General features: G+C 38.3%; 1 protein-coding gene and 1 pseudogene across 5 annotated transcripts in view; both read left to right on the top strand.

The window, feature by feature from the left end:
* The window catches only part of PPP1R9A (protein phosphatase 1 regulatory subunit 9A), a 425,821-nt gene extending 403,015 nt beyond the window's left edge, over positions 1–22,806 (top strand). Inside the window, exons 15-20 of one of the 5 annotated variants that reach the window (XM_055272657.2) lie at positions 93–176; positions 10,324–10,522; positions 12,516–12,635; positions 13,419–13,442; positions 14,840–15,022; positions 16,396–22,806. In XM_055272657.2, the coding sequence (XP_055128632.1) occupies positions 93–176; positions 10,324–10,522; positions 12,516–12,635; positions 13,419–13,442; positions 14,840–15,022; positions 16,396–16,608 (823 nt within the window). In that variant the 3' untranslated portion in view covers positions 16,609–22,806. Of the gene's footprint in view, positions 1–92; positions 177–10,323; positions 10,637–12,515; positions 12,636–13,418; positions 13,443–14,839; positions 15,023–16,395 lie in introns of all 5 variants that reach the window. The other 4 variants (XM_063634668.1, XM_063634663.1, XM_055272659.2 and 1 more) reach the window with 4 other exon arrangements.
* LOC129480004 (uncharacterized) lies at positions 2,595–2,689 on the top strand (annotated as a pseudogene).
* Positions 22,807–23,843: the final 1,037 nt, after the last annotated feature.

Genomic DNA, 23,843 nt, shown 5'->3' with positions numbered 1-23,843 from the left:
ACTTCATGATGTAAAAAGAAAGCCCTCTGTAAAAGGAGGATTGAAAGAGAAAATTTCAACTTCCCCTTTCTGACTGCATACTGTCATTATAGGGCACCTTTGCGAAGGAATTCCAACAAGGGAAAGAAGTGGAAAGAAAAAGAAAAAGAAGCCAGTAGGTTTTCTGCAGGTAGCAGGTACGGTTGTGTGATTAAGAACACATGTATTTCTATACCTAAACTTTCTGGGCCCCTCTTCTATTGTTAACCAAAATCAGTGGTCAGTATCTTTGAGCTAAAGTGATATGCCAAGAATTGAGATGGAAGAAAAATTGCACAATTAGTTTATATTGGTCTTACTCCAATTATAGCCTCCATCTAGCCTTGGGCATATCCATTGGTTCTTAATTGCAGAATTATGGCCACATGAACCATTTCAATAAGTGTTTATCTAAATTCAGCACAAATATATCTATGTGATACTTCAGAAATATCAGATATATTTATGTGATACTTCAGATTTTTTGCCTGGCTACCCACAATGCTAGTGCATTGTATAAAGTCTAAAAGGATAATCATTTTGCATTTAAGTACCTTGTTGACATTCAAGATTGTCTTGTCCACATGTATGTAGGAGTGACCACGATCTTTTGCTGCACTTGGCTATGTAATTGATTTTGTGGCACTATCAACTATGCTTAGTCTTCAATAAAGACCTTCCCATAAAGAGTGAGCTTTGAACAGCATGTTGTCAAATTTTCCCAGTTTTTTTCTGAGATTATATAATTTTAAGCTGAGATTTGTATAGGGAGTCAGTAAAGCATCAGACTCTGAAGCCCAACTGCCTGGATTTGAATCATGGCTCTCCTACTTATAACTTTTAAATCTTGGACAAGTGAGTTACCCTCTGTGCCTTCATTTCCTCATGTGAAATGAGAGTAATAACAGTACCTTTTACATAAGGTCAGTGTAAGGATTCAATAAGTTTTCACGTGAAACATTTAAAATGATACTCGGCATGTAGGAGGTATTCAAGAATAATAAAGATAACAATTTGCTGCTATTGCCATTACTATTACCTTATTATTATTTGCAAGTTACAAAGTAGTTTTATATTTATCATTTCATTTGATCCTTATAGGATTGAGAGGATGGCTGGGCTCGGTGGCTCACACCTGTAATCCCAGCACTTTGGGAGGCAAAGGCGGGTGGATCACCTGAGGTCAGGAGTTTGAGACCAGCCTGGCCAACGTGGCAAAACCCCGTCTCTACCAAAAATACAAAAATTAGCCAGGCATGGTGGCACACACCTGTAATCCCAGCTACTCGGGAGGCTGAGGCAGGAGAATTGCTTGAACCTGGGAGGCGGAGGTTTGAGTGAGCCAAGATCGCACCACTTCACTCCTGGGCGATAGAGCGAGACTCCGTCTCAAAAAAAAAAAAAAAAAAAAAAAAAAGATTGGAAGAATAGATAATAATACCATACTTTATTGATGAAGAGCTTTACCTTCATAGAATTTAATTGATTTTCCCAGGGTTATGCAGTAGGCAGTTAATGTCAACCTGGGGCTTGCTCCTCCTATATAGATGTTTTTCCAACATACTATGCCACCTTCAGTTACTTATGCATCTAATGATGCTTAAATTTCTTTATGAAATTTGGAAATAATCTCAATATCATAGACTAAGGAAGAAACACACTAAAAATAAAAGACTATAAAATCATGCAGGGACCACTTCTCCACTTCATAGGTTGTCCACTGCTGTTTACTTTTCTTCTTTCTCTTTTCTGACATACACCTTGGTGAGAAATTGTACCTTCTTCTTGGAATTAAAGGAGCATTAAAGGAGCATAATGGGCGGGAGATGAGGAGAGAGAATTCCCAAATTAATTATCTTTGTTAGTGTGGCTTTCCTTTATACTGTACATTGGAAAAGGGTAGAGTGCTCTCATAATGAGGACAACAGTCTTAGGAAAATAAAGGTAAATCTGAGGCTGTATGCAACTTGAAAGTAGTTTAACTTTGTGTGGTTTGGGAGTGAGAATGGTCCACTTTGTGTGTTAAAATTAAGAATAGAAAAAAAAATCAAACATACTCAGGGAAAAAAACAAGTAATGAAACCGTTTAAGGGAGGAAGAGATGCATAAATACACGATGGGAGAGAAACTCAGATACTGAAAATGACACTGTCCTTCCTTTGGTCTCTGGGCTTTGAAGACAGTCACTCCCTCTCATCTGAGGCACCACCTGAGAGGGATGTAAGCACCTGCAGCCAGAAAGGGGGAGGGTGTTTGATGGAATTTTGCCATAGTAGCCAGAGATGATCACCTCCTTGTATAAATCACAAATGAAAGTCAAGCCAATCTTGATTGTGTTGGTGAGTGCCCACCCACCTCACTATAGGCAAAACCACAGCTTGTCAAGGGCAGGTGGCCATCAGCACACTGCTTCACCACAGCCGATGCCTGCTTTGAACCCACAGCTAGACTTCTAGATTGGTTGCCTCGCCACCACTGTATTTTCAAAACTCTGGAGTCTCCCTGATTCAGCAGTCAGAAATTATTGTACACATACCCACACTACAAACTAGTTTCTAATTAGAATCATGATTTTGATCTTTTGTAGTTCCTAAGTGTGATGACTGAGTGTTCACAGGCATGTGTGAGATGGCCCCCCTCAAACCTTGTTATGACATTGGCATATCCAAAAAAAAAAAATCATAGTTTTATAATTATTTGTAATTATAGTAGAATTTTGGCAGGATGGAAAGGAATTCATATAATTGAAATAGAAGAACAAGGAAAGAAGAAGGATACTTTTCTCTTGCAAGAAAAAAAATTTCGAGCTGTCATAGTAATTGGTTAACACTAATCTATTGACAGCTGTATTCTTCTGTATAGATTGATAATGGGTACAGAACCTTATAAAACCTATCCCAGGAAGAACAGAATTGCTTCCCATTAGGAGCTTAATGCAACTGAGTTGGATTCTCAGGGTCCTGAAAGTCTGTGAGCTGTAAGCACCATCAGCTGCAGGGTCGCACTATGATTGTAGTGGGCAACTGGGAATACACTCACCACCCCTGGGAGACTTCCTCAGAAAAAGGAGGGAAGGATCCTTGGACTGAGTACTGTTATCCTTTTGAAGCATTTCATCCAATTCTTATTAGGCTAAGATTCTGATAAGATAATTGGTCAGCTATAACCTATGGCTGTTAGATTTTAAAGAGGCAAGACTTTCACTATTTGGTCTTGGTTTTAGTTTTTTCCTCTCTATAAAGAGTTTACCTTGTGTTTCTGTGGTTACATAATGACTCAGATACATGTGCAACATGAGACAACTAGAGAAAATGGATGAGGCTAATAATAAACAAACCCAACAAAGAAATATGATTTGGTTCCATCCCTTTTCAAATATGTGCTCAGTGGCATTGTCTTTTTGTTTGTTTGTTTGTTTGAGACAGTGTCTCACTCTGGTGCCCAGGCTGGAGTACTGTGGCACACTCACAGCTCATTGCAGCCTTGACCTCCTGGGCTCAAGTGATCCTCGCAGCTCAGCCTTCGGAGTAGCTGGGACAACAGGTGTGTGCCACTATGTCCAGCTTAAAAAAAAAATTGTAGAGGTGGGGTCTTGCTATATTGCCCAGGCTGTTGTTGAACTCCTGGGCTCAAGCAGTTCTTCCACCTCAGCTTCCCAAAGTGCTGGGATTATAGGCACGAGCCACTACACCCAGCCAACATTCTGATTTTAAACAGGCAGCATAGCAGATAACAAAAGCAGGAAACATTTAGTTGTCAGAGCTTGTTCACCCCTTAAAATATATACCAAAGGGTAAAATAAAATCCTATTCTATATTCTGGAGTAAGTAGCCACTGATGTCAGTAGAGCATCTACTTTGGAGCTCTGTAGATAAGTTTCCAGTGTAGTCATGGAATGGAAAACTCTGTGAGATATGTGTATCTCAGATGGGGCTAGGTGATAGTATGTTGAGAAAATGATAAGGAAAGGAGATGGCACTCTTCTATGGAAATGAATTTGCATTCAAGTAGAAAGTGTGAACAACAGAAACAACACTGAGCTGGAATCCAAGGTAGTAGTCCTTACTTTTCCATTAGGCAAGTCTCTGAATTCCTGGGACCTTGGTTTCCTGCCAAAAAGTAAGTGGATTGGGCTAACACTGCATGGCTCTGACTTCCCATTCACCTCTGCGTACACTGTCCAGTATGGTTGCCTCTAGTCAGATAAGACTAGTCTATATTGGGATATGTGTAGGAGAATAATAAATGCTGGACTCAAAGACTTAGTATGAACAAAAAGAAAATAAAATATCTTAATAATTTTATAATATTGATTACATGTCAAAATAATATTTTGGGTTTGGAGGGTAAATAAAATGTATTATTGTTAAAATTATTTTACCTCTTTTTTTTCCATGGTGCTACTAGAAAATTTTAGTTTACAATGTGGTTCATTTATATTTCTTTTGGATAGTGTTGTTCTATAGGATTCCATGAAAAACAAATCTTCCTTTAATTTCTATCCCATTATTCAGTTGGTCTATGAGTGAGCACATATTCATTTATTGTTTATTTTCTTACTTATTTATATTCTACTCCTCGTTATTCCAAAATAATTTGTTTACATACAAAAGTACATATGCTACAACAGTATAATTTATTTATTTATTTATTTTTATTTTTATTTATTTATTTATTTTTTTTGAGACGGAGTCTCGCTCTGTCACCCAGGCTGGAGTGCAGTGGCGTGATCTTCGCTCACTGCAAGCTCCACCTCCCGGGTTCACACCATTCTCCTGCCTCAGCCTCTCCGAGTAGCTGGGACTACAGGCGCCCGCCACCACGCCTGGCTAATTTTTTGTATTTTTAGTAGAGACGGGGTTTCACCATGGTCTCGATCTCCTGACCTCGTGATCCGCCTGCCTCAGCCTCCCAAAGTGCTGGGATTACAAGCGTGAGCCACCGCGCCCGGCCTAACAGTATAATTTATTAAAAAGTAAATTGAATAGGGAAAAGTTAGATTAAAAAGTAAGTAAAATTGTTACTTAAAATACAACATCTTCAATAACATCTTCATAGTAAGTATAAGAGTGACCGTCCAGTGAAAGCCAAAAACACAATGTTAATATGGTTAAAAGCCTGGGTTGAAATCTCAACTCTGCCACTTACTTCTTGGACAGGTTACTTAACCTTTCTGTACCTCAGTTTTCTCGTCTGTAAAATGGAGACATAGACACACTCACACACACCCGCCCCTCATATACCTCTTCATGTTATTAGGAGGATTAAGATGGTCACATTTAAGTACATTTCAAATCCTTAAATAAAAATGTCTATTGTTATCATTGTTTATTAAAGCAGGTTTGATGGGAAGGATACAAAATGACATTCTTCTTGTGTATTTTACTGGCAGTCTTGTTCATCCAAGGATGACTTTTGTCATATCTTGAAGAATGAATGGGCTATATGGATTATACTTCAGGCTGTCCTTCATAGGCTATTTCTCTCAAAGAGGCTTTAGATAAATCATGGCATGACAGTGAGTTTGAAATTATATCCTATGACAAGTACCTGGAGGGTCCACTCTGCCCCTGTTGCTGAGTAAGAGCAAAACCCCTGCTTAAGAATCATCTGAGCTGGCTGGAAACATACCTTTTAGAAGTATTGATGGAGATGAGCATGTGTGTGTGAGTTGAAAAACACCTCATCTCTGCCTAAGCCTGGCCCGGTGAATGTAGTCATTTTCAGGGAGACCTTTGAATGTCAGCTTAGCCCTAGTAGATTGGACTTATTCCCCATAACTGTCTAGCCCATTTTTAGCTGCATTTATCAATTTAATATTCAGTTTTCTTTTTAAGTACAGTATTTCAAATGCCTGAAGCCTGACAAACTTACGTTCTTAACAGGCAAACACTTTTCCATACTTAAAAAAGCTCTTGAAAATCTAATAAGTTACTGTTTAACTGTAGTGACTCTGAACATCCCAATATAGTTATCAAAGTGCTTAATATATTGTGTGTGTTAAAAACTCAAATTTAAAATGAGTTTAGAACATTAAAATGAGTTTAACATTTTAAGATAGAATCAGTGGACACATTTCTCTTTCAGATTTCTATTCATACAAATGTTCTTAAACACCTAAGCAATATATCTGTTATTCTTAAACTTAGCATTTATATTTTGATAGTGTGGATTTTATTTACATGATCCTCTTCTATTTCATTTTAAACCTTTTCAGTATGGGGAAGACTCATTAAGGGAACAGTTTCACCATCTCAAATGATTCAAAGTTGAACACCACAGTGACCATCTCAGATGAACTATTATTGATTAGAAATTTAGATCAGAACTCAGGATCTGGGAGCAGGATATGTCTGAGTAGGGGGCGGGGGTTTTCCCTGAGCTTTAGATGGCCATGTTTCTCACAGCTGTTATCCATTAGGGTCTCTAGATCCCATTTAGATGAGGCTAGCTTTACAACCTCAAACTCCTTGGTGGATGTTAGAACCTTTAGAATTACTTCATTCGATTTAGGTAAATACAAGTCTGCAACTCTTCCTCTGGTTGCAGCTAATTTTCTTCAATTAACTTCTTTTACTCCTGGCTTAAATTCTGTATTTATTTTATACTTCATCTGTTCTGGCAGTTTCTGAACTCTTAATGATATTTTGATGACATCCAGTTAGATGCTGAATACTTCACACACCTGTATTCAAAGTTAAAATGACAACAACAAAGATCACCTTGGAATGTTTAGCTGGCAATTTAATTTTGGGATGCCAGCCCCAGGATACACTGGATTCAAGATATATGTAAATGAGTTCATTACTTATAAGAGATATTACATAAACCATTTAAATGCCAGGAAACAGCTACCTCTGAAATGGTATCTTTGGATTATGAAAACTGAATTTGAAGCCATTCTTTCTCCCAGTTCCTAGGAGTGACTTATGATTCTCTTTTTTCCAAAAATGATACCAAGCCATTAAATTATAGCTAAAAAAGAAGGTGAAGGGAATATAGACTATCTACCTATTTTGATCCACTGGAAAAATTATTTTCAGATTCATCAAGAGTTCATTTCTACCAATCTCGATTTTGGGGAGAAAGGAAGGTGAAAAGGAAAGAAAAGGAAGGAAGGAGAAGGAGAAGAAGAAAGGGAGGGAGGAAGCAAATAAGAAAGGAAAGAAGGATTTTAGGTTATTCCTAATGGATTTCTCCACAAAGTGAAATAGACTATAAGAGTGGTCAACATAGAATAACTGCTGCCAAACCCTTTCTGCTTCTATTATGGGCCCAAGAGTTCAATTTATTCAGAAGGAAATTGACATTTATTTTAGAAAGCATGTCTTCTAAGCTGATAGGTCTGTAATTTTAAAGTAAAAATTTCGTTTTTTAAATGAATGTTCTTTAGGTCCAAGAAATGAAAGCATACCACTGACTGTTCAGTTCTTTAAGGATACTAACAAGTACCCAGGGGTTACATCAGTTCATGGGGTTTTAAAATCACAGATACTCATAGAGGAATGAGAGATACAGGATACAGCTTCAGCAGGGGCACAGCCAAGCCTCATGGGAAACTGAAAAATATTCTTCAAAATATCCCTGAATCTGGTGGTTTGCCACTGTAGAGATGTAGGTGTCGTCTCAGAAGTGGCCTCTCGTTGCCTTCTGTCTGGCTCTTCCTCCTTCCTATTACTTGGTGTGCAAAGCTAGGGAAAGAAAGCCTCTGGGTATCACCAGAGGCCCAGCTTCCATGATCTCCTTCACCGCACATGTAAGAACCACATGGCCTCAAGACCCTCCTCAGTGCTGGATACACAGGTCCATGTGGAATTATTAGTCTTGAATATTTTTCCGACAGTGAAAATGTTGTGAAAGAGTTTAATTAGATGTGACCTTCAGATGTTTTTCTTTTCAAATGTTGCTTGGACAGGATTTGGACTACCAAAAGTCCTTTTCAAATAAAGCAATGGAATGACCACAAGTAGAAAACAATTCTTATTTTCTCCCTATTTGCTTTTAAAGGTAATAGTGATTGTTCTAAAAGCATTGTTACAAAGACTGTTCACTGGGAGTAGGACAACATTGTCATGCTGTCATTAATCATGGCCTATTTATAAACTGTAAAAAAAATCCATATATTTAAGCACTACTATATTTTATTGCAAATTGTGGATGAACTCTTTTAAAAATTCCCTTGATTCAGACATCTATAACCAGAGGGAATAATGATCGTCAGGTCCAGTTTTTCCTCAGAGATACCCAATTATAAAAGTATGGGACTACAGAGAAAATATTTATATGTTTCTGCACAGCTAGAGCTTTCTAGGCATTTTTACTAGAATGTGGAACCTAAGCTAAAAAACAAGACTCAGAAAATAAATTATGAGGCTGAGTGTGGTGATTCACACCTGTAATCTCAGCACTTTGGGAGGCCAAGGCAGGAGTTCAATAGCATGATAAACCCCTATCTCTACAAAAAATAAGAAAGTTAGCCAGGCACGGTGGCACATGCCTATAAGTCCTAGCTACTCTGGAAGCTGAGGTATGAAGATTGCTTGAGCCCAGGAGGTCCAGGCTGCAGGGAGCCATGATTGTGCCACTGCACTCTAGCCTGGGTTACAGAGCGAGACCCTGTCTCAAAAAAAGAAAACAAAAGTTGAATTGTGGGTGCATAGATAGAACTCCAGAGAGATTGACCTCTGCAGAGGTAATGTGGTTACATTTTAAGGAGGCTAAGTGGAAGAGGGGAATGAGACCATCTCCATGGAGACATTCCTAGAGTTGTAAAGCTGGAGCCACTAGTCATATCTTTCCCTGGAGACACATGTTTACATTCCAAAGGGTCAGAGCCCAAGATCCTTCCCAAGTTGAATTTACATTAAGGAGATAAGATTTCTCCCTCCACCCTCCCCAGAGGCTGCAGAGGGGACAGCTTTCCCTCTCCTATATAATCAACCAGATTCATGTTTTTGGAGTTCCTCACCTAGAGTGTAGACCATGTGTAGGATGACATCTGGTTCCCCCAGCATGCTGATCTCAATATTTTATCAGAACTTCACTGAATTCTTCATTCTCTTTAGTTATCAGTCTTATAATCCCTTTACATTTGTATCTTGCTTTACAGTTTACACGATGCTTTTACATTTATGTCCCATTCAATTCTCACAATATTTGGAAATAAATGGGAATTGTTAAGTGTTATACTATTTATATAAACTGGAAATATATTTCAAAATGTATTTGAAATGAGATGTAAGAAGACTGAAATTCAGTATACATGTGGTGGGACAGAAGTTGTCTGGCTGTAGTGTCCAGGCACTTTAAATTGAAAGGGAATCTCTGTGTTATCGTGGTATCAGCAGCTATCAAATAATAGGCATTCCATCAAATGGCAAGGCTGACCTCTTCCAAGATGCACATAAACTGCTGCCCGTTCCTACTTTGGTTTCTGATAGTCATTTTTTCTCTTAACCAAAAGATAATTACAGATATGAAAGAACCTACATTAAGACAAAAAAAATCTGTTTTCAAACTGTGTTCTTCAAATGCCTTCGAATCCTTTAAATGTTAAACAATAAACATAGACTATTGACAATTTTTAAGCACTTTCACATATTATCTCACTTAATTCTTAATAAACACACATGAGATACATAAAAATATCCACCTTTTACAGATGGAGAACTGAAAGCCGAGAGAAGGCCTGAGACCATGTACTTAGGAGGTGGTAAACCCTGGCCCTCCAAGTGGGAGATGAGGACTTCAGATCTCCTACGCCTCCTGTGAAAAGGCACTAAGATTCTGGTGAAAAACCAATAAGCTATGTGTTCCACCTAAAGTATTATGAACCCTGAAATTTCAAAGTTATTTAAATATATCATTTTCTTAAGTCTCAGACCCTTGGGAACACAAGTCCAGAGGAAGACAGGAAAGAATGCTGCTTATGAGCTAATGTCCCTAGCCGTGAAGCATGTCACCCAGATAAAGGGAATGCATTGATGATTAACCTAATAGCAGTTCCTAAAAGACTGTGCCCCTCCTTGATTATAATTCATCTATGTACACTTATTAGGCACGTTTTATAAAAATTCACCATGGCAATAGCAATACGAAAATGTTGATCATTGTCACAGAATCCATTTAGAGGCAAAAAGGTAACTATTAAGATTAGTGTTGTAGTCAAAAGTGCAAACTTTTTACTCTGTTGAATAGAACAGTTTCTCAAATTGTTACTTCAAACTATATTCAGAGTCCTTTGGTTCAGTAGGTCTTTTAACTGCCCTTTCTTTATCTAACACACCCATTCTTTTCACAAAACAGGATCTTCAGAGGCAGACTGGAAAACTGGACACCCAAGCCACATTCAACAGCTCAGACTTCCACTCGTTCCCCTTGCATGCCTTTCTCATGGTTTAATGACAGCCGGAAAGGATCCTATTCCTTCAGGAACCTGCCTGCACCTACAAGTTCCCTTCAGCCTTCTCCTGAGACTCTAATTTCAAATAAAAAGGGGTCCAAGGTAGAAAACACATGGATTACAAAAGCAAACAAGAGAAACCCAAATCTCTCCTCTTCTTCAATCTTTGGAAGGCATTCTCAACTTATGTCTGTAGTCTGGATCCAAGAAACCAATGTAATAACACTGCAATAAACATTGCATGGTATTTCTTATGTGGGGAAAAGAAAGCCTCATTTAACCATCACCTTCTTTAATACTGTTTCATCGTAGATTGTACATTACTCTTTGATTTGCCTATCTCTTCACATATTGCTATTTAATCTCAGTTTGACAGTTAAGCCATGCTGGGAAAGATGCATTTGAATCATAGAACAGAATGATAGATCTGTTTACCCAGTATTCTACTTTAAATTACATTACTAAACTATTTCACTGTGCTTCTCAAGATTTACTGAAAAGCAAATAAATTTGGGACTGAATATGTGTTCAGTACATCTAAGTGAAACTCTTTAAAACAAACCAATGATGACATAGCATCCTTACTTATTTCTTCTTTTAATAACAAACTTCTGTGTTGAACAACTGCTGTGTAATTCTATCACCAAAGTTCTTTAACAGAATTAGGAAATATATGCATGGGTGTTCCTTGTTTTTAAATGCATGATGGTTATTTCCAGCATGACACTGCAAACTTATCTAACATTTTATTGAAACACGTATGGTGGCTGACTTTCACACGTTGTTTGGTCTCCTTTTATCTGTGTTCGCTTTTCTTTCTCAAACAGAAACGTGATTAATGTTACTTGAATTTAATTCTTTTCAGTTTCAATTTAAATCTTTTCAACAGCTCAAAGGGTTTTGACTGGGGTACCAAATGGTAATGTTCATGTTAAATGTCCTGCCGCTTAAATGTTCTGCTGGCCCAGCTCCATGTGCTCTAACCTGGACTTGTTTTCTGAAGTTTTAGCAAACTTTGGAGTTTGTTTGGTACTGAATTCTCCAGCCTCTGGCATGGTATTTATTTTTGGTAACCAACTAAACCCAGTATAAGAGAACCTAGTGGAAAACTAACAGTCCAATCCAATTCCTAAGGAAATGGAATAGAAACAAGATGGTGTTGGTCAAGTGCTTAGAGTTCCTGGAAATCCAGCCATTTTAGAATTACTAGCAAAAGAAGTTTTAACAGCAGCACATCACTTTGGTCTTGAAACGTTTTCGCTATTGCATCTGAGGCATCTAAATGCTATTCGAAGAATTCTGCCATTAGCTTGCACTGTAGAGACTCCAGATTTGGTTAAAAATGTTTTTACAAGTGCAGCTACATAGTCATTGTTGTTTGATTTTCACATCCACTGAACATTTTAATGAAGTTCTGGGGAAGTTTTATTTACACGCTCCCACCTCCCCAACCCCCAGGTGATTATTTGGAAACCTGTCTCTGTGCTGTGTGGCAGCCTCTCTGATGCTCTGCTGGTGCTGTGAGAGAGTTGTATTTCAGCATGTAACTTCTAGTGTATTGTCAGGCTGTGACCTCCCCCAGAACTCATCATCTTGAAGGGTACATCCAGGAGAGGATCTGCCATTTCTCATAGTATTTATCACGGTCAACAATAAGCGATCCTTCCCAGGGGGTGCTCTAGCTACCTTTCTAATATGAATTGCCATCTGTTCCTAATAACTCAGCCTCTCCACACCATCTTGTATTTTTACTTACACTGTTACTCATCACGATTAGGGTCAAAAAAGATAGGCTTATTAATATTATTCCTCTGAGCAGTTGCAGAGGATAATGAATTCTGTACCCTTGAAGAGCGATTGAAGAATTGTCTCTCTAAAACATCTATCCTTTCATCACATGGAGAAAGCACCCAGAATTTCCTCAACCACACAAGGTGCAGCATTCTCAACCGCTGCCCCATTGAAGGTCATCACCAAATCATACATGAATTTCTGCTAAGATTGTTTAAAAGAGCCTTTTTAGAGCTTGTAGACACACCTACCTCTTGCTCACTCACTGCACTCATTTAACACTGAGCTTCATTTATTTTTACAGAATTTTACCTTCAATGATGACTTCAGTCCCAGCAGTACCAGTTCAGCAGACCTCAGCGGCTTAGGAGCAGAACCTAAAACACCAGGGCTCTCTCAGTCCTTAGCACTGTCATCAGATGAGGTACTTCCATGGCACTATGACAGAACTGCTTTGTCAATTCTGACATTTTACCCATGAACCATCACCAGGAAAATGTTTTTAGGGTAGATCTTGCATAGAAATCATCAGGACTATGGTTTATATTTAATATGAAGTCTTCATGATTTCTTTCCCTCCTTTTCTCAACACAAAAGCAAAGTCTTGTTCTTAAGCTTTCCAGGGGCCCCTTTTACACGTATATGTAAACACACATTATGGGGAGGCTGGGCAGTGCAGAGTTAAACATGGGGGAACAGCTCAGAAATCACATAGAAGTTTACTAATTACTCCTTCCTTTTTTCCCTTGCCTCCCCTGACAACCACCCTCACCCCAGGATTCTGATACTGCCTCTGATTAGGGTGAGGTCTCTGATTGAGAATCAATCGTTTTGATAAAGAGGGAAAATAGCGTCAGAACCATTTATTTAAAAACAAGGGTCAAAATTAGTATTGCTACAAATTATCAGGAGATAAATGTGTACAAGAGAGTCAGGAAATGAGGTTAGTGATTTAGTTCCTTGAAAAATGGGTGGAGGACAGAAGGTACCATAAATAAAGATATTTTTGCTCTAAATATTTGTTCTTACTGTTTCTTTCTAACATGATTTTTTATTCATAAAACTTTTTTTTTTCTTGTAAGCTTTTCTGCCCGTATTCTTCAAGCTTGGTGCAATTTTAATTTTATTAAATTATGTACTATATATGTTGTGTCTCCTGTTTCTGTAACACTTTTCTTCTTGATTCTTTTATTGCTACCTCACTCAGAGCCTGGATATGATAGATGACGAGGTGAGCTCTCAGTGGGCTGTGAGTGGTGGCTTGTGTGCTATTGTTTGAATGTGCTTTTTCTCTCTTTGGAGATGACTGAAAAATCAGACAATACAAGAATACCTTCCTCTGTAGGGAAGGGTCTCCTTGTGTTAAATAGCTTTACTCTCTGCCCTTGTCATATCTTAGTTTAAAAGATGTTCCTAAGTTAAGAGGATCTCCGCATTGCACCTCCAGAGTTCCTTGATTTATCTCCCATCACCATTACATTGACATGGTCCATTCTTCTTCCTCTCCTTTGCCTTCATCTCAGCTTACCCCATCCCTTCTTCTGTGTTCCCTGTGTGGGTCACCAAGGTGACTCCTGTCTTTCCTCCAAGACCTATCATCAACTTCATCTCCTGTCAGCTTAGTGGGTCTAGGAACCAACCTGTCCCTTTGTACTATTAAAAAGAATATTCTGCAGTGGACAGAGCCAGAAATTTGGAATAAACTCCTAACTATTGAGCTCTACCACTTACTAACTGTGTGATCTTGGACAGATCACATAGACTTTCTCAGCCTCAGTTTCCTCGTTTCTTTTTTTTTTTTTTTAAGACAGTCTCACTCTGTTGCCCAGGCTGGAGTGCAGTGGCATAATCTTGGTTCACTGCAACCTCCACCTCCTGGGTTCAAGCAATTCTCCTGCCTCAGCCTCTCAAATAACTGGGATTACAGGCATGCGCCACCACACTGGCTAATTTTTGTATTTTTAGTAGACAGTGGGTTTCAATATGTTGGCCAGGCTGATCTCGAACTCCTGGCCTCAAGTGATCCACCCACTTCAGCCTCCCAAAGTGCTGGGATTACAGATGTGAGCCACCATGCCCAGCCGTTTCCTCATTTCTTGAAAGTAATGGTGGGTATTATCTGCCCTACCTTCCTCACAGTTTGCTTGCTGCTCGAATGAAATAATGGTTGTGAAACTTCCCCTAAGAAGGCTTGAGAGCTTAATGCTCTCCCCTCCCAAGTGAAAGATACCTCAGTATTTGTTAATATATTTTTACAAAATTCCAATGTCTATTAGAGGATAAATGATGCATTGCATATAGAGATTTATGAAATATTTATTTTCTACATCTTATAATCTGTCCAGACTGTTTTGATGTAAAAGCTTGCAACATTAGTATATTTTCTTCAATATTAAACTTCCTACATTAGTAATGGTGCTTTTTTATTAAGGGGAATTTCTAAAACTTCCAAAAACATAAAAACATATAGGTAATAAGTATTTTTTCTAACACCACTAGAACCATTAGCTTATCATATTTTGGTTTAAACATAAATGTGGCTCTCATAGGTTAAGAAATTCCTTTTGATAGCATAATATGAGCCATAGTATCTTGGTCCTTTAACACTACGTGACATTCCTATCTCAGATCCTTGATGATGGACAGTCTCCCAAACACAGTCAGTGTCAGAATCGGGCCGTTCAGGAATGGAGTGTGCAGCAGGTTTCTCACTGGTTAATGAGCCTAAATCTGGAGCAGTATGTATCTGAATTCAGTGCCCAAAACATCACTGGAGAGCAGCTCCTGCAGTTGGATGGAAATAAACTTAAGGTAAAGAATTATATGTCTGTCTTAGGTTACCAGGTATAATTTGTATTACTCATATCACCTAAAATGTTTTCATTAGATAAGAGCATTCTGCATATCTGAGAGGTAATTCTCATCAACATTCAGCAGAAAGGATGTTGAATTCTTTCTGAGTAGTAAATGAAGTCTCAGAAAGTCCATCAGGAGTTCTAAATCAAATGGTGGGCTGCTGATTAGGAGAGCGAGGGACCCACTCCATTGCTTCCACCTGGCAACACATGGTCCATATATTAACTCTCCTTACATCTGATGTAGTATGAGTTTTAATAATGGCCACTGTGGACTTTTTCATCACATTAGAATTGAGACCCAGATCCACGAATCTTCTTTTCCTTGTTCATTTCTCCTTCACCTCCACTCTTCCTTACACACCACTCCCAAACTGGGATGATGTTCTCCCCAGAAGTTTTTTCCCCAAATATGTATACACATCTTCCCTCCCCTCCATGGCACTTTCATTTCCACTTGTCCAGTCCATCTCTCTTAGAGACCAAGGTGGCATCCATCCCTTTGGGAAAGGGAAAAAGGAGCTTACAGCCAACTCCATGTACCTCCAAGCCCCACCCCCGCCTCAGCCCCCTGCTGGGCTGACGGGCAGATGAGTATCTCTTGACAGTCTTGAAAAGGTTAGAGATCAATCAATAGCTTGTGAATATGAAGGCCCCATTGACAAGGCTGTCCCTGTTGGGGAGATAGATAGATGCATCCCGCTGTTGATTCTGAAGGTCACGAAACATTTAAAGTACATAAGCAACTCCCCTTATTCTGAATTCTAAGTTCATCGAGCAACCTCCTCATTATAATCAAGCTTCCTTTATAGGTCTGCCTACAGGGAAAGAATGGCTAGTCATGCTGACACGAGCATTCTGGCCCCAAAGACATTTTTGGTTCTCATTGTAATGAAAACATTGGCAGAAAGGAAGCCATTTCAATTCTTCTTGCCCTTCTTGGAGCCCTCTGTGACAGCAGGTGCTCACTCCTATGCTTTGAAAATATTGATGAGTTTAGCAATACCTTTACCTGTAAATGTCTACAGCCCAAAGGTTGGAGAAGTAGAATTGTGCCCTTTTTCCATTCATTCACCCATTAATTACTAATTTGGAAAGCATTTAATTAATGAGCTTTAGGGTATACTTTGCAAGGGACTTCAAAGAACAAAAGAAAAAATAAAGGGTAGCCCCCAGTATGTTGGTTTTTAGCAAATATAACTAGTTCTTCCTCTGTTCTTACCTCTTCTATGTTTGAATTAGTTTACAAACTTGGACATATGGTATATTAACATCATCAGAGGGCTCATTGGTTTTCAAATTCAGTTTGTGTGTGTGTTTCTTTCTTAGGCTCTTGGAATGACAGCATCCCAGGACCGAGCAGTGGTCAAAAAGAAACTCAAGGAAATGAAGATGTCTCTAGAGAAGGCTCGGAAGGCCCAAGAGAAAATGGAAAAACAAAGAGAAAAGCTAAGGAGAAAGGAACAAGAGCAAATGCAGAGGAAGTCCAAAAAGACAGAAAAGATGACATCAACTACAGCCGAGGGTGCTGGTGAGCAGTAACACATACCCTCTTACAGGTGATGGAGATGCTCCAAGAGAAGTCCCCACCTCTTCCTGCCCTGCTCTCCTCCAGAGGATGAAAAAGAAACTAAATGATAAGGGTAATGCGGCTCTAGGCCGGCTGAGGAACTGTGTGTTGAATAACTGCCTTTTCTGCAATAGAATGCACTCTTAATTTTAACTACTGAAATAATCCCAAGCCACTTTTGGTTTATTAAGAAATCAGAGATTTCATTTAAGTAGCTGTGTTTTGCTCTTCTCTAACTTACCAACATCTTGTGTTGTGTTGGGTGTGTTTTGTCACTTGGAGAACTAGTGTGACCCCACCCAACAAGAGCATGACACACCCTGGTGTTGTTGATGGAGCACCGTGAATTTTCAGTGTGGGATCCTGAAATGGCAATTGCACATGTCTGCATGGCAGAGAGCACCCTGCCATGAGATCTGAGACCAGTACTTAACTTCTAGGGCTGCAACACCTACTCCAATTTGTGGGAAAGATTCGCTCTTAATTCTCAGTCTGGACAGTAAGACCACCCCGCTGTGGAAACATGGGTGGTCTGCTCTGTAGTTACCTACTAAGGGAAAAGGCAAGCAAGTCATTCTGCTTGCTAGGCATCAAAAAGAAAGAAAAGAAATTATAGCTATTTGTTAACCACTGAAAAAAGCAAAAGCCTTAAGAATGTGGATGTGGGTATTACCTTGGGGTTCTGAGGGTAATATTTATCCTCTAGATATAGCTGAACAAGAAAGAAAAAAATCAGACATTAATGCAGCCATGGGATATTGGGATCTGTTGACCTTGCTACTGCTGTGTGTTCATCATTTCAGCAACACTGGCAAACACAACACAGTTCCTCTTCCCCCCACCCAACCCAAGAAATTGAACAGGAAATTGATTTTTAAGGAAACCACCGTTTTCAGGTTTCCTCTCCTGGGGAACATTCTGGCTGGTCTTCAGCCTGCCTATGTCACAATCAGGAACTCATCACATATTTTCTACTCAAGATTTCCCAGGTGGGCTCAGTTAGTGTTTTAACAAATGTACTTTTAAGAAAAATAGAAATACCAGTTAGAGGAAATTTAGATTTGAATAACATTCAACCAGAGAACCAATGTTTTTGAGTACAAAGAATGTTCCTATAAAGAAGAACTGTCAGTTAACATTTTAGAGAGATTTTGAATGGTTTTTCTGAGCCATTCCTTTCCATACTTCAAAGATTTCCAATTTTACAGAAAAAGTTTGTTTAAGGCAGTGCATAGGATACACTTTAGTAGTGGAGGAACTTATACTAATTTTAAGCCAGTATTAAGGATTTCCATATTTCACCAAACTAAGTCAAGTGCAGGAGACTGGGGCAGAAGGAGGAGAAAATAAACTCGTTTTGGGAAATTTCATGTGATGGGGGTTTTGGTTTTATGCTCATGTGTCTGGTTCTCTTTGCTGCGTTGACTCTAAAAATGAGGTTGTCCACTTTCCAAAGGACAAGTTTCAGAATAAGACTTGAGGCCACATGAATTCTTGGACACTATTGTACTTCTTTTACTTTATGGGTATCTCTGCTCTGTTCCCAGCATCATCGTATCTTCCAGTAGAAGTATTCCATATTTAAAGCCTGGGCAAGGCTTTTGAGTGTAACAGATTAAGGGAACTCCCTTGTAGCCCCATCTTGTATTTTAATAACAGTGTGATTTTTTTCTTATCTGAAAATCTGAATTCAGAAATTATCTAAACTAGACACTTTTAATTCTGTTTTGCCCCCAAGGCCTGTTTTCTTTTCATTGCCAGAGTATTGTTGGTTATGCGTCAGCGCTTTTGTCATTAGGTACAGACCATTCATTCAGTCCTCAGAAACGTTGACGTGAAGTAACATTGTGTTTTACAGTTATCAAAGTCACCATTATGTTCTTCTGTCTGTCTTCATTAGGGGTATGATAATGAAACTGCCATATTGGATACTCTATTAATGTCTTGAGATGTCTGGTGCTTTGTTATTTATTAACATCATGAGAAATAAGAAGCCACTATTAATGAGTGATACAATTTGGCAAAACTTTTCAAATACTAAAACACTAAATTAGTAAAAATCTGGTAATATTAGTGCTGGCTATTGTAAATTTTTGCCATTTTTGCTTATCTTTTGGAAAAAAGTGACCTGGATCAGACTGGAAGTTCCACTATATTCAAGAGTAGAAATAGAAAGATGATTATCTTAAGTTATGTTTACACTTTGGTAATCTTTGAAAATGGATGTATATACTGGAAATGTCTGTGTCTTGGTTTTGCACCTAATTTATGATCTATTATATTGCATTTTCTTAAATGTCTTAGAAGTATTGTTCTTTATAACTTTGTATATTGAATGTTTAGATAAATGTCCAACTGACAATGTTATAAATCAAATTCTTAATACTTTAAATCATTTAGTATTATAAGTATTTTGATTTTTTTAAGTTAAATTATAGTAATTTTAGGCCTAAATGAGTTATTTTAACATTACCACTTAAAACGGATGAAATTGTAAAAGTCATTTGGTTTGATTGCCCCACAAAGCATAAGATGTAAACTGATTAAGGGTATGAAAGCAAAGTGAAAGGCCTCAGATCGTGTGCACATTTTGTTTTCCTATTATTTCTTTTATTGACTGTAGTGCATGATACCTAATCAAGGCTCCAGTGTCTTGCACAATTCCTACTTTAATGCTAGTGGTTTTCAGTGTCCTTACAATTTAACACAGAATTGTTATTTCATCAACCTTAAAAACTTTGCAGTTTTTTATTATCAGAAAATGAACAAAAAGAGAATATCTGCTTGTTATGGACTGTATTCCCTAAAGGAGAGCTCAGTATGATTCTAACAATAGCCAAAAGTGTTTTGGGGTATAGGTTATGCTTTATTGGGAGGGAATGTGTGGTGAGGAGGCCAAGCTGCAGACAGAAAGCATTGTATGAGCTGTATCTGGGTCAGGGTTTCCCATTAAAGGATGTTAGTTTTGTAACAGATTACTTTGTTTAAGACCATCTCCCTTCAAGTAACTCACAGTTTATGTAATACTAATCTCATTCTTTTTACCTGAATCAGGAATTTACTGCAGAATGTTAAGTTAGGGAAAAAACCTCATTTCATCCATTCTAACACTCCTGATGAAGTCCCCCTTTAGTTTCATGACAATAAAGCTGTTCTGTGACTTTCATCCTTTAGCTGGGATTGACATTGATTTCACACCCTCAACATCACAAGCTTTTTTAACCCACAGCAGTTCATGATTGCAGTATGATAGATACTAAAGCCAAACTCAGCTTTCAACTGGCACAAAATGGGACTGTCACCTTTTGCTCCATTTTTGTTGGAAACAAAGTGGCAAGAGGGAAAATGAGGAGCCAGATTTACCTTTGCCACTATCTGTGACCCTGTAGTCATCCCTAGCCTGAAATCTTAAAATATCCCAGTCCCAAGCTACAAAAATGGTCACAGGTGGTTTGATCTAGCAGCACCTTGGCCATTAGAGTTTGTGCTTAAGACAGACTTGTCTGGGTTCGTTATGCACCAGAATTAACATGTGCTTGAAAATTGCATTTTATAAAAGGGAAATGAAAATTTGCATTTATATAGATACTCTGATTCATGTTTAAGTGTTAAAGGTTATGCAGACTAAACTTCAAGAGGAGATCCAGTGTTTTAACAACAGTGTTCTAGAGGATTCTAAAGGAAGCTGCCCCAGCAACCCTGAGAGAACCATCTATACTTTGGATATGTTGTAGCCCCATCATTACACTGAGATATTTGCATTTGAGTAACTAAAGGTACTCCTGACAGAGCCGGAGATGAGGGGCATTTTGGTGGGCAGTGGTCACTAGGGTTCACGTCACCTACTTAATGCAAAGACCTTCGTGGTCTTAGAATGAAAAGGTAAAATGGAAGAGAAAAGCACAGTCCTTTTCTATCTTTTCAAATTTACTTTTTATCAAGGATGTACCTGTGCACTATTCTAAAGCTAAGCATTTAAGGAGAAACTCCAGAAATAAAATGTCCATATTTTCTTTTTTTTTTTTTTTCTGTCATCTGTCACCCAGACTGGACTGCAGTGGTGCCATCATGTCTTACTGCAGCCTAAAACTCCTGGGCTCAAGTGGTCCTTCTGCTTCAGCTTCCCAAGTAGCTGGGACTACAGGCATGTGCCACCACCCCCAGCCAAAACATCCATATTTTCTGTTAGAATGGATTACATTATGATGGGGGGTGGGAGCTGGGGGAGGGCTGTACATTCCCAAAAGAAAGTAGTGTTATAGGAAATCCAAATGTGCTTCAGTGATTCACTCCTGAAAAGCAGCCTGGGTATGTTGGCAGATTTTGTTTGCATTTGTCTTGCGTATTTAAAGTCTCAGGAAATCTAGTCTTGGTCCAAAACACTGGAGAAAAAAATAACACCAGACAAAACACATTTGAGTAACTTGAAGTAGCAGCATAGAATAGGCCCAACTAAGATATTGGAGGGGCAAAGAGAAAGCCGACAGATCAGCTTCTCCTGGAAAGTGAAAGCTTCAAGTTCTATTTATGGTAGACAGAGGGTCCTTGTTTGCTTGTGTGTGATGTCTATGTGGGCCTATTGAGGGAACGGTAGTTACTTGAAGGTTCACATATGTAAGCGTGTGGACCCAGCACAGTCTGTGACCTGATTCCAGATCAAGAGTGGAGAAGGAAAGAAATATGATGATTTCCTATGCTTGACCCTAACCCAACCCCAAAACTGCTAGGGATTCAACAGTGAGTAAGATGTATGGAATAAGAGAACAGACAACTTCTCAACAATGTGCATGCCGTTTGTGTAGGTGTTCAGAACTACATATGTGTGAATATAACTCCCACCTTACACGTGCACACACACTACAATCACATGGCATTAAAAAATATATTGTGTATGGAACTCGGTGAGGTCAGTCAGGACCTGGAGCTGTAATCATAGCCTTATTGCCACTTCTTGTGTTGTGTATACATTGAATGGCTCATAGATTTTAAGAGATTTTTTTATTGTAAGTATTTCTACTAAATGCACTTATCCTTCTATATGTTTATATATTTTGGTAAAATTGATTTATCAGATACTTGGTATTTTAGTAAGAAAATTTCCTCAAATATTTGGCTAATGCTTTGATGTCAAGATTGCATATTGCTGAGTTGGAGCTCAGAAGAAATTTATGCAGCTTTGGGCATTTTCAACTGCAGACTGCAGTTTTCTTGGCTAAAAATTGCACTGTGTGTTCTTGTGAATTTGCTCACAATTCTAAAGTGACATAATTGGTGGCTGTGATGCCTAAAGTCACTGCCTACTGGCTCTCTTATGATGAATGTTGCCATCATATGATCATTTATTTACTTTTTGTGCAAGTGATGGCATTTTGGTTGTTGCCAAAAACAACACAAGTGGTTGGGAGTGTATGTTGTTGGAAGGTGTACACTTCTGTTTCTTTCAGCTGTATTATTTATACACCCGGGTTTTCTGTTAAGGATGTAATCATTCATTTATGAAAGAACAATTGGCAAGAAATAATTAAATTACCTTAAAAAGAATTAGGCACTCCAGCCAGATAACACCTCCCAACAACATGAAATTTAGTTAGTGCTTAGTGAAATTCCTTAAATATATATGTATATGTTTTCTTCGACATTATTTAATACCATAACTACTGCTTTTATATTTTTTAATGGTGTCGCAACCACTTGTACACCTGCTACATCTTACTGACAAAACTGGGCAGCTGAAAATAAAAGAGAATAAATTCTATTCCACTGTAAGAAGTTGATTTCTTTTCAGCTTTCTTTGTATATCAGTAAAGAACAAGAATTGTTTGAAAATAATTTTAAGTCTGATAAGTATGGATAGCATGTTACCTAAGCTTTTAATTTGTACATTTTGATGTCTGATCATTTGCATGGAAGAGACAATAGTGCCACGTCTGAATTGTTCTCTTGTGCTTGGTTAAGATGTACTTCTCTATAGATTGTTCAAAAAGTTTCAAATGACATTCCTTACTCTTTGGTTTTCAGAGGCATTCAAGCAAAATATCACAGTGGTCCTTTGGTTTCTGACCAATCTAACAATACCTGTGATTAAATTTAATTTGTTAGTGTAAATAAATTTCTTGCCAATGAGTATTATTGTTGTTAGACAACGAATGCAATAAAAAGAGAAATACTGAGGTCTGTTGAAGCAATTTTTTTTCCCTCTTCCATTTTCACCTTCAACTAAAACAAGCCTTGACTGGGTAAACCTGTATCAACTGTCAAAGCATATCTGTCAATCAAGAGCAAAGTGCACATTTTTCATGGAAATGAAACTAAAAATAAGTTTTAACCATGGTAAAGTGTAAATTGGCAGCTAGAAATTACATTTGAAAGCACAATTATGGAACTGGGCATAAAGTTAAAAGAGCAAAGCCCGCACTCGATGCTTCCTCGCCCATCATTTTGTTCCCCTGTCGCTGCTTCACCGTCAAAGTCTCTGATATCATCTCTCAGCCAGGAAAACCTCTGTGACAAATCCATTAAGTAGTCAGTCTCATACAGCGAGGGGCAAGCTAAGAAAGAATCGAGACCATCATAGAGTAGAGTATGGGGTTATTTTAAACAATATTCTTTCTAAAGCCTTAAAAATTCAGAAGACTTGGATATAACAAGTGAGGGCTATTAATTTCATTCATTCTCACACATGCAAACTATAATTTATATGTGACTAAACCTATGTCAGTGCGAAAATTTAGATCTGGGAATCACAGAATACATGAATTAAGGTGTTTCCCTCTTTTTCACAATGTATGTTATGAAATTTCTAACCAAGGCATGTCCGTTTTTGAGTGCTCTTCAGTATGTGCTGTGTCAAATTGGATAGGCTTTTGTTTCTTCAGTGGAATTTGCTTATTCTATCAAGAACAGGAAAGAACAGAATGTGGTCATTTTATTGAAGATGTTAGGGAGCCTAACAACTACCCAGGAGATTCTTTCTAAATAATGAAATATGTTGGGGGTGTTCCTAAGCATCACACTCATTGATAATTTCAAGACAGTCTTTCAGAGAACCCAGCATCCTGGGCTGTGAGCAGCATCTCAGAAGAATTGAGCCCTTGTAGGGCACAGGATATTATGTCACTGGAATCATGACTAACTCCAATCTTGCTGTGAAGAAAGTGGTTTTTTGACCCAGACAAAATGTTGCTGTTTATTACTTCAAGTCAGTGAT

This window comes from Symphalangus syndactylus, chromosome 3 (assembly GCF_028878055.3).
Source record: "Symphalangus syndactylus isolate Jambi chromosome 3, NHGRI_mSymSyn1-v2.1_pri, whole genome shotgun sequence".
Taxonomy (NCBI): domain Eukaryota; kingdom Metazoa; phylum Chordata; class Mammalia; order Primates; family Hylobatidae; genus Symphalangus; species Symphalangus syndactylus.
Note: the sequence above shows the minus strand (reverse complement) of the source record. Positions and strands in the feature narration are given on the sequence as shown.